Source organism: Heliangelus exortis, chromosome 20 (assembly GCF_036169615.1).
Source record: "Heliangelus exortis chromosome 20, bHelExo1.hap1, whole genome shotgun sequence".
NCBI lineage: Eukaryota > Metazoa > Chordata > Aves > Apodiformes > Trochilidae > Heliangelus > Heliangelus exortis.
Window position 1 is genome coordinate 7,302,165 of NC_092441.1, and position 17,503 is coordinate 7,319,667.

Genomic DNA, 17,503 nt, shown 5'->3' on the forward strand with positions numbered 1-17,503 from the left:
GCAAGAACATGCTTAAATGAATGTGAACTGAACATGCTTAAGTCTAATGGTGCACAGAGCGGAAAGGTAACTTTATGCTTTTTTTCATTTGACTTATGCTAAACTTTCAACAGGAAATATTCTACTTTCTGTTCTCTTTCCCCAAAGCAAATCCTTGACTTATTCCTTAAACTATACGCGTGTGTCATTTCCAGTTTGAGTTTTCATTCCCCTTGGCTTCTTCAGATGCTATGACTCCCCACATACTTGGCCTCCTCCAGCTCCTCTGTGCGCTGAATAGCGTCTGTCTCATATTTGGTTCTCCACTGGGCCACTTCACTGTTGGCCTTGGACAGGGCACGCTGCAGCTCCCCCTTGGCCTCCTGCTCCTCCTCGTACTGTTCCCGCAGCAAGTCACAGTCGTGGCGAGCAGACTGCAGGGCATGGGCCAGGGCATTCTTGGCCTGGGAAGGATATTTGGATTGGTGAACTAAATTGCCTTTGAGGAAGTAAAATGTTAATTTGGACAAATCTGTTGAATACTCTTTGAAGCTGACATTTAAATTCTGCCCATGGAAAACTCTGTATTGATTCCATGTTCTGAGAATCTCTTATTGCTTCATTCATGAAATTAATATAATTTATTCATGTTATCTAGAATGTTACCATAGGAAAGATGTGGGTAAAATAACCATAAATCTGGGAATCGTTGAATCCTTTAAAATGTGTTCTAAGCTTTCAGCTTCTGTGATAGAAAAGTAAAATTAAGTAAAGCAGATTTTAGATATATCTCAACCTTAAACCCAGAGTTGTCCTTTTCTGTCTCAGCAACAGGTTAGATGAGTTACCCTCTTCAGCTTTTCCTCACATACCAGAGAGGGAGGTGGAAAAACTATACATCTAATTTAAGAGTTGTCAAATTAAAATTACATTAATTCCATATTCTGATTTTATGTGAGAGCGTGAAATACTAATGCAATACAATAGAATATGAATTCAAAGTCAGAAATATAGTTACCTTTATTTCTTCCTCTAAATGTCTCTTTAGTTCCTCAATCTGTTGAGTAAATGCCTGCTTGCCTCTGGATAGCTGAGATATCAAACCATCTTTTTCTTCCACCTGGCGTGAATATTCACCTGAGAAAGATTACAGATGCACTGTAATTTAAAAAGTAATACTAAATCTTTGTGTCTTTAAAGCATTGTATGTCACCTTACAGAGCATAGAGTGATTTAAGTAAAACATCATTTTTTTCCTGTCAGTGTCAGTTACAGATTCTCCCATTGTGGAGGGGTGTGGGGGTGTGTTACCTGTTTCTGTCTGCAGACGAGCTCTTTGAGCATTGAGGTCATTAATCATGCGCTGATGCTCCTCTTCTTTTGTCTTAATCTCACTCAAATGGTCTTCTAGTGTACGACACATTTTCTCCAAGTTTGCCTTTATATTGAATGCATGAAAGGAAAGAATAGTATCACTAAATTATATAACATCCACCTCATGATGAAGATCCACAGAATAATGTCTGACAGCAAAATGGAACATTCAAAATCAAGTATCACATCATATATCATAGGCTAGTAACCTGACAGAAGCTCTGTACCTTGGATTTGGAGACAGACTCCATATTACTGGCCAGGTCATCAATCTCCATCTTCAGCTCACTCTTCTCCTTCTCCAGCTTCTGCTTCACCCGTTGCAGGTTGTCAATCTGCTCCCCAAGCTCAGCCGTGCTGTCCGCGTGCTTCTTCCGCAGGGCGGCAGCCGTGGCTTCGTGCTGCAGCGTGGCCTCTTCCAGGTCACGGCGCATCTTCTGAAATTCTGCCTCACGCTTCTTGTTCATCTCAATCTGAGCTGAGGTAGCTCCTCCTGCTTCTTCCAGGCGCTCACTGATCTCCTCCAGCTCCCTGGAGAGGTCAGACCGCTGCTTCTCTGCTTTTGCCCGAGACGTTCGCTCTGCCTCAATTTCTTCCTCCAGTTCCTCAATACGAGCCTGGGGAACATTAGGAACAGCCCTTCACACCCACACTCTACTCCTACCATACCTGAGACTGTGGGAGAAAGGGAAAGGAAAAGAGACTCACCTGAAGTTCCTTTATCTTCTTCTGCAACTGGGTGCCCAGGGCTTGCTCATCCTCAATTTTGCTCTGTATCTGGCTGATTTCAAAGTCTTTCCTTTGGGCAAAGCAAACCCTGTTAGTGCCTGAACAAAACCACCCAAGTGCACCAGCCCAGCCCTCAGGTGTCCCACGCCACACTTACTTCTTCAGTTTCTCATCCAGCTGCTGTTTATCATTTTCCAGATCCATGATGCTGTCATGGGACAGCTTCAGATCTCCTTCCAGTTTCCTCTTGGCTCTCTCGAGGTCCACGCGCAGTTTCTTCTCTTGCTCCAGGGACCCTTCCAGCTACAATAAACATGACATCTGCTGGCTACTCTTTCCTCTGCAAAGTTTTCTTTTTATTTAGCTATATATGTGCTTACATCATCCACTTGCTGCTCCAGCTTGGTCTTTGCTTTGCTCAGAGTATTGACTTTGTCCTCTTCTGCTTGCAGGTCATCCAGTGTCTGCTGATGGGCCTCTTGGAGGGCTTTCTTCTCCTTTGCCAGCTTCACAATGGTCTCATCCAGGGCTGCCATCTCCTCTGTGAGGTTTTTCACCTTTGAGAAGAAGGGAGCAAGTGCAAATAAAAAATGTTGTGTAAAAGTTGATACTGTATAACAAACCAATGATCTTTTCACGAGGGAAAGTGACATCTGCTTCCTACCTTGTTTTCAGTGGCATGTTTTTCCTTCTCAACCTTGGCTAATGTCAACTCAAGGTCATCAATATCTTTCTTCAGCTCTGAACATTCGTCCTCCAGTTTCCTCTTCTTGGCTGTCAGCTCAGCATTAATTTCCTCCTCATCCTCAGCCCTTTCAGTCACCTCTTTAACTTTGGCTTCCAGCTGGATTTTAGTTTTGATGAGCTGGTCACATCTTTCTTCAGCATCAGCCAAGCTATCTGCTTCCTATGGAAAGACACAGATTTTCTGGACTTGTTTTCTGAACTTTTCTATATAAGAATGTGCTAAAATGTGGTGTAAAGTTGGCCTCTCCTGAATCAATTTTATCTTGGGGTGGGGGGTTGTTTGGGGTTTTTTGTTTGCTTGGTTGGTTGGTTGGTTTGGTTTTGTTTTCCTGGGTTTCATTATACAGCTTCTCGGTTGGAAACGATATTGATTCAAAACCATTTTTTTCTCTCCTAAAAACATCTTTCAGATGTTGTAGCTGTAAGAATTTATCAGTTACCTAGTGCTGAAAGACCTTGGATTCATTTCCAAGTATGTTTTTTCAACTAAAATCTAACAGTCCAGATCTGAATTCAAAAGTACCACTTTCAACTCTGACTTGAATTTACACTCTAAAATGACTCTAACCATCCTGGTGAGATGGAGATAAATTCTGCAAGATTCGTTGGCTCAGAGGTAGATGTGGGTTCAGGCAGAACTCTGCTCTGAGTATTTCATGTTGGCTAGCTCTGTCTGCCTTTTTCATCTTCCCATTTGGAGCTCCCCGTTTTTTTTCAATGGCTGTCATTGTGCTCATTATGCTACCGCCAGACACTTCTTTCATAAACTTGGTGGATACATAAACGTGATGGATAATGCAAAAAATATCTGACCTTTCGTATTCAGTAGTCTGATCTTCTACATTTTAAACACAGTCTGAATATATGCACTTCTTCTCTGAGAGAAAAATTAATGGTGATAAACTCACAGCCTGCACTTGGAGCTGCAGGTCATTTTTCTCCTGCAGCAGGACCACCATTTTCTCCTCCAGCTCCTTTCTCTTGGCCTCAGACTTTGTAAGCTCTTCCTTAGTTTTCTCAAACTCTTGTTTCATGTTGGCCATTTCCTTCTCAGATTCTGCACTCTTCAGCAAGGGCTTGATCTTGAAGAACAGCTTCATCCAGGGCCAGTGCTTGACGTTCATGAATGCACGAACATTGTACTGGATGCAGTAAATGGACTCCCTGAAGCATAATTAAAATATACACTGAATATTTTCAGTATGATGAAACAAACTATGCTAGCACTTTCCTCCAAGTACAGTGACTTCAACTGAAGATAAGGAATGCCTACCTCCTTTCAACCATCCTCTGGTACTCCACTCTCATCAGGAAGCCCCTGCACCTTGCCTGTGTGCGAGTGATGAGCTGGGCCAGCTTCTCATCCCGCATTTCCTCCAGGAGTCCCAGCAGCCCAGCTTTGAAGAACACCTTGAGAAAGGGAATGTTGCAGCACATCAGTGACAGGTAGAACAAAGAACAGGTATGCAGTGAGCCAAGGAGGGTTTGTACCTTGGTGTGTCCAAATTTGTACTGCGTGTGATCCACATCAATTGACCCAAGAAGCTTCTCAGAAGCCTTCTTACTATCAATGAACTGTCCCTCTGGGATAGCACTGGCATTAAGCACCTTGTATCTTTGAAAAGAGAAAGGAGAAAATAAGGCTGTTTTTTCTCAACCAACACACACTAGCTTCTGAACTCTACCAGCTCACATACAGCTATTTTTTTAAACAGAATCCAGCTGGAATGAGCCTATACGGATGAACCAGCATTGCTTTTAATGATGCTTTTACCTCTGTTTGAAGTCAGCATAGAGAACTCTGCTGGGGAAACCTTTCCTGCAAATTCTGATCCCTTCCAGCACACCGTTACAGCGCAGCTGGTGAAGTACCAGTTCATGTTCCATGGCACCTGGCAATTCAGAATGTAAATTAATACCCCCATTTCTGGTTCATGGGAACAGCTGTATCAGAGGAAGTTCTCTCTGCATGAGCATCTTACCAGGTGTTTTTGTTTCATTTGGGATGATGCAACGGACAAAATGGGGGTGAGTGCTCCGTAGGTTGGTCATGAGCTTGTTTAAGTTCTCCTAGAGGGATAAGTTAGTAATGTGAGCTTCCTATGCCTACTGTTCAATGAATCAAGCTTATTGTAGTGACTTTATAATTTCTCCAAATTAGATGGGCTTCAGAACAATGAAATATAGCTACAGCAAGTAAATATTTCTTCTCTTTGAAGACACTGAAAATAATTTTTAAAGACCTAAATGCTACTGTATTGCTCTCAGTAAAGTGGAAACTAATATGCAGTTTCACACTTTCACAAAAAACTTCAGGTTTTCTCATGTTCTATCTGCTAAAGCTGATCTACTGAAATTAAAAAAGTGAGGGGTTTGTTTAATCAGATAAATACGTCATTGTAAAATGCTTATAAGGGGATTCTCAATTCCAAAACGTATCAACCTCACACTACCACAGGAGTAGTAAAAAAAAAATTTCATGATCTTTGAAAAATTAATACTTATTTTTGAACATAACATATTAGCAATATTAAAACTGGTACTGGAAAACCTGATGTGGAATTTCTGAAGAATTTTACTCCTGTTACAGCAATGCATAATAGCCCCTTCAAACTTCATGTTAGCTTGCTCCTTTTCATCATATTAAAAAGAGATAAATATGCAGTACTCTACCCTGAAAAGAGCTGAGACAGTCTGGAAAGAAGAACCCTTCTTCTTGCCACCCTTTTTGCTACCACCAGCCTCTGCAAATGGAAGAAAAGAAAAAGTATTAAAATACAGAAGTTGCATTTTAGAGACTGCAAAATACAAACCTATTTGAAATGCTTAGTGTTTACTGTTTGAATTCTGTGTCAACATTGTACCACAATGATTATACAGATCTCACAGAGCTGACCTGCATCTGTTCCACCATAGGAGGCAAAGAGTAAGGCCAGTGTCTTCACAGATGATTTCTGATACAACCCAATGACAGTTTCATTCAGAGGGTCCTTGTTCTTCTCCAGCCAGCCAGTGATGTTGTAGTCCACTGTGCCAGCATAGTGCACCAGGGAGAAGTGGGCCTCAGCCTTGCCTTTGGCAGGCTTGGGTTTCTGGAAGTTGTTGGACTTGCCCAGATGCTGGTCATAGAGCTTGTTCTTGAAAGAGGCGTCAGTTGCCTTGGGGAACATGCACTCCTCTTCCAGGATGGAGAAGATGCCCATGGGCTGGAAGACATTACAACAGACAAGATAGAGAAAAAAGTTAGAATGGAAAACCCGTTTGGTTACAAAGTTGCTGGAGTCAGAAGAAAAAGCTGTCCCCATGCATTTCATGACAGTAAGTCAGCGAAAATTAAGGCTCAACTATTTTCAGTGCTACTATTTCATTTGAACCTATGTAAATACATTTACTGATGAAAAAAATTACAAATATTACACGGCAATATCCTCTTCATAAAACAACTTTACTGCTCGGTAATTACAGACCATGACAGTCTTCTTTATAACTTTCATTTTATAATTTGGAAATTCATATTATCACCAAAAGTCCTTACATCTAAGTGTTAATTCCAAAACCACTTCCATGCTATTGCCACTTCCACAGGGCATAAATATATTAAAAAATAAAAAAAAACAAATCTTGGAAAGAGTGGAAAATCCAACATATAATACCCTTGAAAAGGAAGGATACCTTCTCAATGAGCTCAATGCAGGCAGCCAGGTCCATCCCAAAGTCAATGAATGTCCATTCGATTCCTTCCTTCTTGTACTCCTCCTGCTCCAGCACGAACATGTGGTGGTTGAAGAACTGTTGCAGTTTCTCATTTGTGAAGTTGATGCACAGCTGTTCAAAGCTATTGTACTGCCAGACATAAAAAAATACCCAAAAAGCAAAACCAAACATGCTACGTTAGCAAGATTCAGCAAAAATAGCAAGGTCTTTTCTTGCACAATCCTAATTCATCATGGATGATACTTTAAATACAAGGCCTCTTCGTGGGTATTTTTCCTGTGTTATTTTCCTAGGATATGTTTCACATTCAGAAAACAGAGGTTTCAAATTCAGTGTAATCAGAAGAATAGATCGTCATTTTTTGCAGAATTAAAGGAGGTGATTCCAAATGCCCTACAATTAAGTGTAGGAAGATACTGACTTGTATTAAAAATGTGTCCCAAAATTCCCTTTACTGTCAATTAGCCTTCCATGAAAGTTCTAGGAAAACTGTGTTCCTTACATCAAAGATCTCAAAGCCAGCAATGTCCAGCACACCAATGAAGTACTGCCTGGGCTGCTTGGTATCCAGCTGTTGGTTGATACGAACAACCATCCACAAGAACATCTTCTCATACACAGCCTTTGCTAGAGCACCAACTGAATTGTTCACCTAAAGCAAGGAAAAAGATTAGGAAATTGTTGCACTCAGGAGGAGACAATCAACAGGAACCATCAAAGCATGTTTCAGGTAACCACGTTTCCTACCTGCTGCACAGTTTGACCTTTGGTCACATATTCATTCCCCACCTTGACTCTGGGGTAACACAGTGCCTTGAGCAAGTCAGCTGAGTTCAGGCCCATCAGGTAGGCAGTCTTGTCAGCTACTAAATACCACAAAAGTGTGAGAGAGAAATAAATATTGCATAGTTCCTGAGGTTTTGTCCTTGACTGAATGTCTCAAATTTAACAACAGTGTTCACTCTTACTGAGTCAAAATTATGAAGCTTATTTCTTGTTATTTTCAGGATTCACAGTCTATAGCATTTTCCGAGCCTCAGTTTCTACAAATGTTCTTCAAGAGAAGAATTCCTTAATCAGGAATGAATATGAGACTTTGCACTTTCTTTCTTGTCTCATAGCAAGTGAATTCGTCATCAAGAGAGCTAGAGGCATGTACTGTCCTTCCTGCTGTACCAGAGACTAATCAATTATACATCTCATATTAGAGTTCTCACCAACTTGTGAAGGTGAATAGGAGTATCATTAGATGAGATACATATCTCCACAGTCATCTAGCCATTTAACAATTTTTTTTTTTAAGTTTACACTTTTGTATATGTAAAGACTGAAATCTGTCTATTCCCTTATATCGCAAAGACAATCTCTCTTGGAAATGTTGCTGAATATGCAGATACCTTCTGTGCCATCAGGTTCTGCCTGCTCCTCTCGTTGTTTCTGCTTGAACTTCAAGTTCCCATAGTGCATGACAGCCCCTGTCAGCTTGTAGATGGCCATCTTTTCATCAGCACTGAATCCCAGGATGTCAATAGCACTCTGGAAATGGACACAGTAAAGTAAATGCATATGTACCAGGGTTCACATCCACCAGATGACCTGCTTAGTAAGTTACATACATCTGTAGCCATCAGTTCCTCCTGGTCATCAATACTGGGAACAGTGATTTCACCTTGACTCACAAAGTGGAAATCATAAGGGTTGGTGGTAATGAGGAGCATGTCTGAAAGCAACAAAGAGGAAAACACAGTTGTACTTTAGCTTTACAGATAACTTGAGGGGCTATTGTTCAGTGATCTATCTTCAAAAATGTTAGTGATTTACTTGCCAATTAGCTCTGGCTTCTTGTTGGACATGATCTGATAAAATATGTGATAGCTTCTTTCTGCCTTGAGCTGGAAAGTGACTCTGGACTTCTCCAGCAGATCTGGCAAGGACAGCAAGAAGAGTCAGACACAAGACTGTACGTAAAGGTGGGAATTTAGGAAGGAATGGGGTCAGGCTATGGGGTCTCTTACAAGTTTCAATGTCAGCAGAAGCCAATTTGCCAGTAGCTCCAAAGTGGATTCTGATGAATTTGCCCTGTTCAGGAGAAGATGCAGTGTTTCAGCCTGGATGGGTTCTTTTGTCATCTGTTTTATGTGGAATACTACTAGAGCCCTTCACTTATCTCTTCATGAGAGGAAGAGATTTTGTCCAAAGCCATAACTTACAAAGCGTGAGGAATTGTCGTTCCTCACGGTCTTGGCGTTTCCAAAGGCCTCCAGCAGTGGGTTGGCGCTGATGATTTGATCCTCAAGCGTTCCCTACAGAAGGGTAATGATTGCTGTTATCCTTTCAGAACAGAAGAAAACATTGGTTGAAGCCATTATCTATTAATTTACCTTCATTTTGCCAGACGTGTCCTCCTTCTTCTTCTCCCCGCTTGCTGCAATTGTTGCAAAGTACTGGATGACACGCTTTGTGTTCACAGTCTTCCCTGCACCAGATTCTCCGCTGTCAAACCAAAGAGAGAAGCAGAGAGTGTGTGATCAGGCAGGAGGTCCCCTGGCACTGGGCAGCCCCACAGGGACCTGAACAGGGAGGTACTTACGTGATCAGGATCGACTGGTTCTCACGATCTGTGAAAGAGGAAGAGATAAGAAAGCATTTGCTAATGCTCATGCATAACAGAGAACTTAGAAACTGGGAGGAAAACATGAACTGAAAGTTCCAAAGTCGTCAGGGAGAGTGAAAAGCCCTAGGATGCTTTTTATGATCCCAGTAGTCCTTCAAATATTATCAAGTGGATCAGTAAAAACATCACTTCCAAGTAGCTTTTCTAGCCCTATGCCTTTCAGGATATTGTCTTCTTATCAGGATATTTATTTCTCTCTGATTAGAGAAATACATTGAATAAAAATACTGAGGTTGGTCTTTGACCAGCATGAATCTGAAGGTTTTCCCAGTAATACTACAGAAATTTGGTGGTGTCATGAGCTTTAGAAATGTCCAACAAACGTCATTACTATTTTTAATATTTTTTTTTAACCCCTATATATGTTGAAATTATATACTCCTAAGATCACAAGGTTCATATTTCATTTTTCTACTCTGGGTCTATCTGTTCTTTATGATGTTCTATCTAAGAATAGGGAAAGAACATTTAAAGTCCTTCACTTTTTTTGTTTCAATGCACTCACAGGGAATTTTAAAAAAGAGGTGTAAGGTAGAGGAGAAAGCAGAAAGAACTTTTTAAAAGATATTCAATTTAAGTGAAAAATGTTTTTGCTTGACATTGAGAGAGGTGCAATTGATTTACACTTGCAAAAGTTACAGTTGCAGTGTAACTGTTACAGACCATTAAAGGCTGCGTGTACTTAAAACACCCAATCATTTTTTCCATCATGAGTGACATTTGCTCAATAATCAAGTGAAGATTATGTACCTCTTCAATGTGAAGATACTCTGCTTTACTTCTTAGCAATGATGCTTGCAAATTTTAATTGAATGCACACACATAAATTATACAGTATGTGTGATATTCATATACTCAGCACTTTCCAGCTGAGTCCAGTTTAGTGATTGATACATAAACCTATGCATATATGTAAGATCCCAGTACAGTCAGTTAAGTGTACAAAACAAAATAGGTGTCTTCTTTCCAGGTAATTTACTCCTAGATTATCTTCATTAGGTCCAAGTCTTTATCTATTCTAATGGGAACAGACACACTCAATTCACACAGATCATTACAGTTAAGTGCATTAATCTTCCATTAATGTCATACATACAATATTTTAAGTGTTGCTCCATATTTCCAGAGAATACTCTACATTTTGCTCTACAGATAGTTCATTACAAGTGCAGCCCAAAGTATATCAAGAACTCACCAGTGAGCATGAACTGATAGGCATTGTCAGAGATGGAGAAGATGTGTGGAGGGGCCTCCTGGCGCTTCTTGCCTCGATAGGCCAACACCACCTCCGGGTTGTACACGGGCAGCCACTTGTAGGGGTTGACAGTGACACAGAAGAGACCCGAGTAGGTCTGTGAGGAAAGGAGACAGCCCGTTGGCTCCACTTAGCCTGGCAGAGCAGTTCCTCCGAGCTGCCCAAAGGGAGACTGTGGCTGGTACTTACGTAGATCATCCAGGCTGCATAACGCTCTTTGAGGTTGTACAGCACAGCGGGTTCATGGAGGTGGGTCATCATGGCCATGTCCTCGATTTTATCATACTTGGGAGGGTTCATGGAGAAGACTTGATCTTCCTTCACGGTTAGGGTCTGCCAAGGAAGAGAGATATATGTATGTCAGCTGAGTCCAGAGTGGGAATCAAATGGAGTCCTTCATCTTTGTTTTTCACTCACTTCTCCACCTTCAGTCTTGACAGTGACCTTTCCTGTTTCTCTGCTCTGGATTGTCCCTTTCACAAAGGATTCCTTAGGATGCACCACAAAGACGGATGACTTGGCATCAAAAGGTTTGTTCTGGGCTGCAATTCTTTCCTTCTCCGACTTCCGGAGGTAGGGAGCCGCTTCCCCAAAAACAGCCATCTCAGAGTCTCCAGAGGCCATGTCTGTGTTTTATTGAAAGCACGACAGCAGAAGTGTCTGGTGGAGGAAAAAAAGAAACAATTTTGTGGAAGGCTGGGAAGAACAAGAATCTTTATCACTGAGAAAACACCTTCCTCTTTAGCTAATGAATTGTTAGATACTGTCTCAGAATCTCTTTAGATGCAACCACTGAAAACCAGTTTGATTTTAACATAAACATACATAAGTTCAACTCAAGAGTGAGACTTAGTCTTCTGAAACACATAGGTCTTGAAACAGTAAACAGAACATAATCTGTATATTGGCTACAGTATGGCAACTCACCTTGATGAATTTGACCATATTTGAGGTCATCACATAAAAAAATCTACAGCCAGAGGAAATCACTTTCTGTTCTGGTCCTTGATATGAGTGATGAATCTTCAACATAGTACTAAAAGTATTACATTGTGTGCTAAAAATGAAAAATTACTTCACTTTTTAGATTTTCCCTCTTTTCAACATTCTGGCCTAAGCAAAACTCAGCAGAAATATACAAAGATTTACAAAGACAACTCATGCAGCTGTTTAAAAGTCCTGCCTTAGACTATAGTTTAGGAGTGCATTATTCAGGGTGTTACCTTTAGAGAATGGCTTGTATCCTGAAAACTGGCCAACTCTGTAAAATGGAAATGGCAGTTGTTTCTTATTGCTGCACGAAATTCCAGAGAAAAATTTAGGTTGAATTTATATTCAAAATTTTTGTTCATGTGGGCACTCCCTCAAGGAAATGGTTGCCAGACACTGGAGAAATGGAATGGGATAGTGCAAAGACATTGTCCTCTTTCTTAAAGATCACAAAATTCAGTCACTTACCTTGGAGCTTTCTGTGGGGACAGCCCAGACTTATCCCTGGGAGATTTTATAGCGTCTGGTTTGCAGATGCTGTATATGCTCCCTCTTTCTTCGGTCATAACATTTCTGGCAAACCTTCTTTGGTAAAGCATTGTCTGGCAAACTAAGGGCATAATTGTCATTGGATTTGAATGATATAATTAGAACATTTTTATATATTACTGACTATGTGAATACATCTATAAATAATTTGTCAAGAGTGTTAAGGAGAGAATCTAGACAACTCAAGGCACTTAGAGAACTTGGATGCAGGGATTTATGGCTCCTATTGCTGGCTTTCTCAGTGATTTGTTCCTTGATCCATGGTAGTTTCCTTGGTATGTATATTCCACAACGTTTAAGGCAGGCAACGGGGATTATAATGTCTATAATGCTTTAGGAAGACCTTCATTGAGAGGAACAGGAAAAGTATGCAAAAAAAACCAGAAAATATCTGTTGTTAGGGTCCACTTTTCAATGGTATTTTCTAAAAACACAGAAAGTCAAAATGTGTTACATCTGAGGTTTCAGTATAGGACATTCTCAAGAGCTGAGAGAGTTTCACATACAGTGAGTTGAAAGCCTGATCCCAAGTAATGGGAGCCTCTACTTTGAAATGGATCCCTTGAATAGATTCCTGAGCTGACTTTTGAGGTATCAAATTAAAACATACATTTGAGCATGCATAGATAATATATGATTAGTTCATACATTTATGAAAATAATATTTATGACTTTTGCATTTTAAAAGGCATTCCTCAAAAGCTCTATTTTCTCACTGTTCTCTCTCTTTTATTTTTTCCTTGCATTTTATGTATGCTTACTCAGATTATTGCCTGCATAAATAACCATTTCCCTCTATCGTATCTGAAGTTACAGAATCTCCAATAGCCCCTTCCTCCCTACAGCTCCTCAAATCAGCATGCCTTACTTTTCCTGCCATGCTTGTATGCACAGTCACACATATGTCAATTTATAAATCCAGATATAATCTGCTATGATAAATACTCTTTCAAGCACTTCTGTGCCATCAGAATATGCATGCTTGAACACTCACAGTCACAGAAAAATCTAACAACACAGGCGTCGCTGTACCAGAGTATTAGAGGTAGCAGGAAATCCTGTGTAATGCTGATGGTTTGGGAAATGCAGATCTGCTGGTAGTCCAATAGATTAAGTGGTCATGTTCTAGGAAAGGTTGTGATCATTTAAACTTCTACAGATCATCAAGATCTAAACACATTTGCATTTCAGTCATTTAACTATCTTGGTGAACAGCACAGGGAAGATGGTAGATATTAGAAAAACAATGTCTGTGTTTCAGTGAATTATACAGCAATAAAAATGGCCTGTGCTATGGAACCCCATTCTAAGAGTGCTCTGGCACTGCAGCACTCACTTTTTGAGCCCCAGACTGGAATCCAAATCCAGAGCTCACTCTTGAGTTCACTACACAAGTTACAGGGACAGGGGAATATCTCAGAAGGCTAATTTTTCACATGGAAGTGAGCTACCTATTACCAGAGAACCAGTGTGGTAATTTTTAATTCTCGTCTAACACAATACATTAATATGGAGAACATTTATAATCTGATTTCATCAAACAACCTCCACAAAATAATTCTTCATTTAGGAATAGAAGCCTGCCAAATTTCCCTGCATGTTCAGCTACCACTTGCAGATCCTTGGAGAAAGATGAGGCATTCCAACAATAACCTTCTCTACCTTTTGGCTGTAGAGCTGGACTCATCCCAAACAGATTGCATGCAAATGAGGTGGAAATTGGGAAGCTGAATTCCTTCCAGCTTTTTCCATGTCCACCCCTGAAGTCCTGTTTTAATATTTCTCCATGTTCATGCTGTTCAGGGAATTCACGTCCCTCACGTTTCCTGCTTGAGGCCTGTCAGCAAGTCTCTCCTCATTTCTTAACAGCTGTGTTCTCAGGATAGCAACACCATCTATGGGACTTCTAAAGCAATGAATGTAACACCAATAGGAGACTACAAGTATTCCATACAGAGTGGGAAAATGTTCTTTTAGGTTGTTGTACCAAACCTATACTTGTGGACACAGTCAGTGAGTGCTTCATGAAACCACTAGTTAGGGTGTGAAGGAAAAGCAGCTTTGACTGTGTCACATACAACTGTGGACATAGATGAAAATCGGGCTGTTTAAGAATTGACCTATAGTGCAATCAAATATGAGATATTTTCTAAAATTAATGTTAAACAAATGCACTTAAAACCACACTAAAAAAGGTTTTAAATGTGATGTTCAGGGCTGCAACCTAAAATGAGGTATTCATAATACATTTAATTAAATTGCCTTTATCTCATGATTAATTTCTCATGTTACAAAAGGTGTGACTCATACAGTTGAACTCCCTCATATATATACATATATATACATATACATACATGTATATACATATACATACATGTATATACATATATATATGCATATAAAAGCATACTTTCAGACATGCATCCCAGTCAAGCACTTTTTCAACTGTATCTTCTCAACCTACTATCAATAATGTGCACTGCACGTGTTTGCAGACAGCTGCTGGCAAACCAAGGTGGCTTAGCTCAGAAGAGGGTCAGTGTGCCTGCCCTTACAGCAGCCAAGCTTAAAGGTGGTGCCCCTGGGGACAGGGCATCCACCCAGAACTCATCAAGCAGATATTCCACTGAGAAAAACACTCACCCAGCTGTGTGGGACTGGGACAGGCTGGGTGTAGCACTGCAAAAGGCAGCAGCTCACTGCACTGTAGGTATACAGACTTTGCATTTATTTACATTCACAAAGGTAATATTCAGCCTCTCCTGTTTGCCATGATCTATTAAAAATGATGGAGAGTGGTAGGATGATTAACGTCCATCAGCACTCTCGACACTCATCAGGGCGCATGGACTTGTGTATATTCAGTTTGCATAACTGATCTCTAACTCAATCTTCATTGACCAGTGGTGTGTCTTCCCTCCTCCAGGCTTTCTCTCTCATATCCAGTGTCTGCAGTTCACAAGGGCTGATCCTAGGAATAAAGACTGAAGCAAAGAAGGCATTCAGCAGCTCTGCCTTCTCTGCATCCTCTGTTATCAGGGCTCCCACCCCATTCAGCACTGGGCCCACAATTTCCCTGTTCTTTTACTACTGATGTATTTGAAGAAGCTCTTCTTGCTTCCTTTTACTTCCTCTACTAGTTTGAGTTCTGAGAGGGCTTTGGCCTTTCTTTTTGCCTTCCTACATTGTCTGACAACATCCCTATAGTTCTTCCAAGTGATCAGTTGATGGTCTATAGTAGACAAACCCAAGTGATGGGTTGATGGTCTATAGAAGACACCCAGGAGAGTTCCACCCCCATTTGCATGACCCTTAATTTTACCTGCAAGCTTTCAACTCCTTCTACCTCTCCCCCTGGATGGAACTCAGTACATTCCAGTTGCTCTCACACATAAAGAGCAACACCATCACCTCGCCTTGTCAGTCTGTCCTTCCCAAATAGTGCAGAACCATCCATGACAGCATTCCATCCAGGGATGGGGCAGCAACAGCCTGGGACAGGGTCTCACCACCCCCACAGGGAAGAATTTCTTTCTAAGATCTAATATAATTCTACAGTCTTTCAGCTTAAAACCATTACCTCTTATCCTCTCAGCACATGCCCTTTTAAAATGTATGGCAATGGGAGACCTTGCTACTGAAAGAGCCTTCTGGTCTAATACCTTTCCTTACTAGAGTCTGTAACTTCCACAGAGTGTAGATATACCCCTTTCCTTCTCCACCCCCAAATAAAGGGCATAATATCTATTTTGGAACTAAGGCATAAACATAGAGGACTTTCCAGGTTAAAAAAAAAAAAAAACCACAAAAAACCAAACAACCAAAACCAAACCAAATCAAAAACCACTATATAGCTTCACTTGTGACTTTTCTAGAAAGAGGATGGAGTCTAAAGTTCCCTGACTTGCTTCTGATTTTAAAAAATAAAAAGAATATTAATTAAAAAAGAACTCAATTCACTCCTTGCAGATTTTCAGCTGTTGTTTGCCATGCTGTCATAATGGTAGGGCTTGTCTGCCTGACAGAACAGGTTGCTCTGTAGGGTGTGATGGACAATCTGACAGAGAATGCCCGGCCTCTGCTGTAGCAGCATTACTGCTGCCCTCTGTGTGAAATGAGAGCTCATAGGAATGTTAGCACAGGACAAGCAGAAATGTCAGAATACTGCTCTGTAGCAAAACTGCTCTTCCTTACACTTCTCCTAGGATGTGACTGGGCACTGAACCCTGGAAATGGTAAGAGTAAATTTTCCATATTAAAAGGTTTTTTATCAATTCAGCATAGATCTGCCAAGGTGCATTCTTTCAATGTTATGTGCAGAATGTGCTCAGTGCATATTCCGATGTGTCATCTGATTAGGAAATGTGGCATTAAACGAACATTTCTGATAAACATGGATGAAGGAATGGGCAAAGAAAATTGCTGGAAGCAATAAATTATTTCCCAGGATGAACTACTGGGGATCATAACTAATGAGGCTATAAACCTGCAGTCTGAAAAGCAGTATGAGCCATCCATTCTTTACCATGGCAAATGTAAGCAAAAATTTCTGGGTCTACCAGTCCTAGGGGGAACACTGATGACAAATTTGTTGCTAAGTAGCTTCCCACTGAATGATACTCTTGGCAGTCCTCAGAATGCATTTACTGAACATGAGAGGCAAATAAAACCCACAATCTGGGACTGGAGGATGGGCAACTTCCAAATCAGCACCACAGGTGTCCCACTACTCACACTTGTACTGTCTCTACAGCTAACACCAGCAGAAGAAATCTGGGCAATAGATTCTGGTGAAAGAAATTACTCAATTTTGGATGCCCTGTCTATCAACCAGCAGAGCAGCTGAGGAGTTCCTGTTACAGAGCAGGTGAGTGGAGGAGCTAGGAGACCACTGAGCAGAAAAAAGTAATTTAAACAGCAAGCAGATGGAAGAGGAGGAAGGAAAGGGAAGGAAAAGAAAGGAAGAAAGGAGATAGTATTAATCTCTGCAGGCAACTGTATCATAACCTAAAATAATCAGTACTTGTGAGATCCAAGGTCCACGTAGCTCAACTTGCTCAGGAAGGAGCAGGATCTTCCCTAAGAAACGTTGAGCAGCATTTCCCTAAAACTCTCCTCTCTCTCAGTAATTTGTGTTTTTGGAAGGCCTGAGCAGGACATGATGGCAGCTCACAGTGGATTCTTAACCGCTGAATTTTTCCAAACATGTTTTGAACACATGAACTCTGATTGTATGGCATGGTATTGTGATCTTCCACTGAAGCTAACTCATAGAAAGCAAACATCCATATATGCAGTTCAATTCACTTTGTTATTATATTTGACTGAGTGTTACAAATATATATCTTCTTCAGACTTCATCCAAATTTTTATATGAAGTCACATATTTTAGGAAGTAAAAACAGCAATTAAACTGAAGGATCTCCCAGGGGGCAAGGAATTCACAAATCTGAGATCCTTTGTAGGAGGGGGGAGGGGAGGCAGCAGTTCTG

General features: G+C 40.8%; 1 protein-coding gene and 1 long non-coding RNA gene across 20 annotated transcripts in view; one reads left to right on the forward strand and one right to left on the reverse strand.

The window, feature by feature from the left end:
• LOC139805576 (uncharacterized) overlaps positions 1-17,503 on the forward strand; it is a 103,521-nt gene that overhangs the window by 44,366 nt on the left and 41,652 nt on the right. For all 18 annotated transcript variants that reach the window (XR_011729881.1, XR_011729872.1, XR_011729871.1 and 15 more), the window contains one exon: positions 16,765-16,878. This is a non-coding gene — a long non-coding RNA (uncharacterized lncRNA). The remainder of the gene's footprint in view (positions 1-16,764; positions 16,879-17,503) is intronic.
• The window catches only part of LOC139805570 (myosin heavy chain, skeletal muscle, adult-like), a 46,038-nt gene that overhangs the window by 3,733 nt on the left and 24,802 nt on the right, over positions 1-17,503 (reverse strand). The window contains exons 1-28 of one of the 2 annotated variants that reach the window (XM_071764096.1): positions 10,890-11,111; positions 10,662-10,805; positions 10,413-10,569; positions 9,134-9,161; positions 8,925-9,036; positions 8,754-8,846; positions 8,559-8,622; positions 8,369-8,467; positions 8,160-8,263; positions 7,941-8,079; positions 7,291-7,409; positions 7,046-7,195; positions 6,502-6,672; positions 5,726-6,035; positions 5,503-5,573; positions 4,812-4,899; positions 4,604-4,721; positions 4,321-4,444; positions 4,103-4,239; positions 3,738-3,993; positions 2,747-2,989; positions 2,463-2,639; positions 2,240-2,385; positions 2,062-2,152; positions 1,581-1,970; positions 1,291-1,417; positions 998-1,116; positions 247-443 (exon numbers count right to left, since the gene is read on the reverse strand). In XM_071764096.1, coding sequence (XP_071620197.1) covers positions 247-443; positions 998-1,116; positions 1,291-1,417; positions 1,581-1,970; positions 2,062-2,152; positions 2,240-2,385; positions 2,463-2,639; positions 2,747-2,989; positions 3,738-3,993; positions 4,103-4,239; positions 4,321-4,444; positions 4,604-4,721; positions 4,812-4,899; positions 5,503-5,573; positions 5,726-6,035; positions 6,502-6,672; positions 7,046-7,195; positions 7,291-7,409; positions 7,941-8,079; positions 8,160-8,263; positions 8,369-8,467; positions 8,559-8,622; positions 8,754-8,846; positions 8,925-9,036; positions 9,134-9,161; positions 10,413-10,569; positions 10,662-10,805; positions 10,890-11,096 — 4,181 coding nt within the window. In that variant the 5' untranslated portion in view covers positions 11,097-11,111. Of the gene's footprint in view, positions 1-246; positions 444-997; positions 1,117-1,290; positions 1,418-1,580; positions 1,971-2,061; positions 2,153-2,239; positions 2,386-2,462; positions 2,640-2,746; positions 2,990-3,737; positions 3,994-4,102; positions 4,240-4,320; positions 4,445-4,603; positions 4,722-4,811; positions 4,900-5,502; positions 5,574-5,725; positions 6,036-6,501; positions 6,673-7,045; positions 7,196-7,290; positions 7,410-7,940; positions 8,080-8,159; positions 8,264-8,368; positions 8,468-8,558; positions 8,623-8,753; positions 8,847-8,924; positions 9,037-9,133; positions 9,162-10,412; positions 10,570-10,661; positions 10,806-10,889; positions 11,112-17,503 lie in introns of those variants that run through there. The other variant, XM_071764094.1, reaches the window with a different exon arrangement.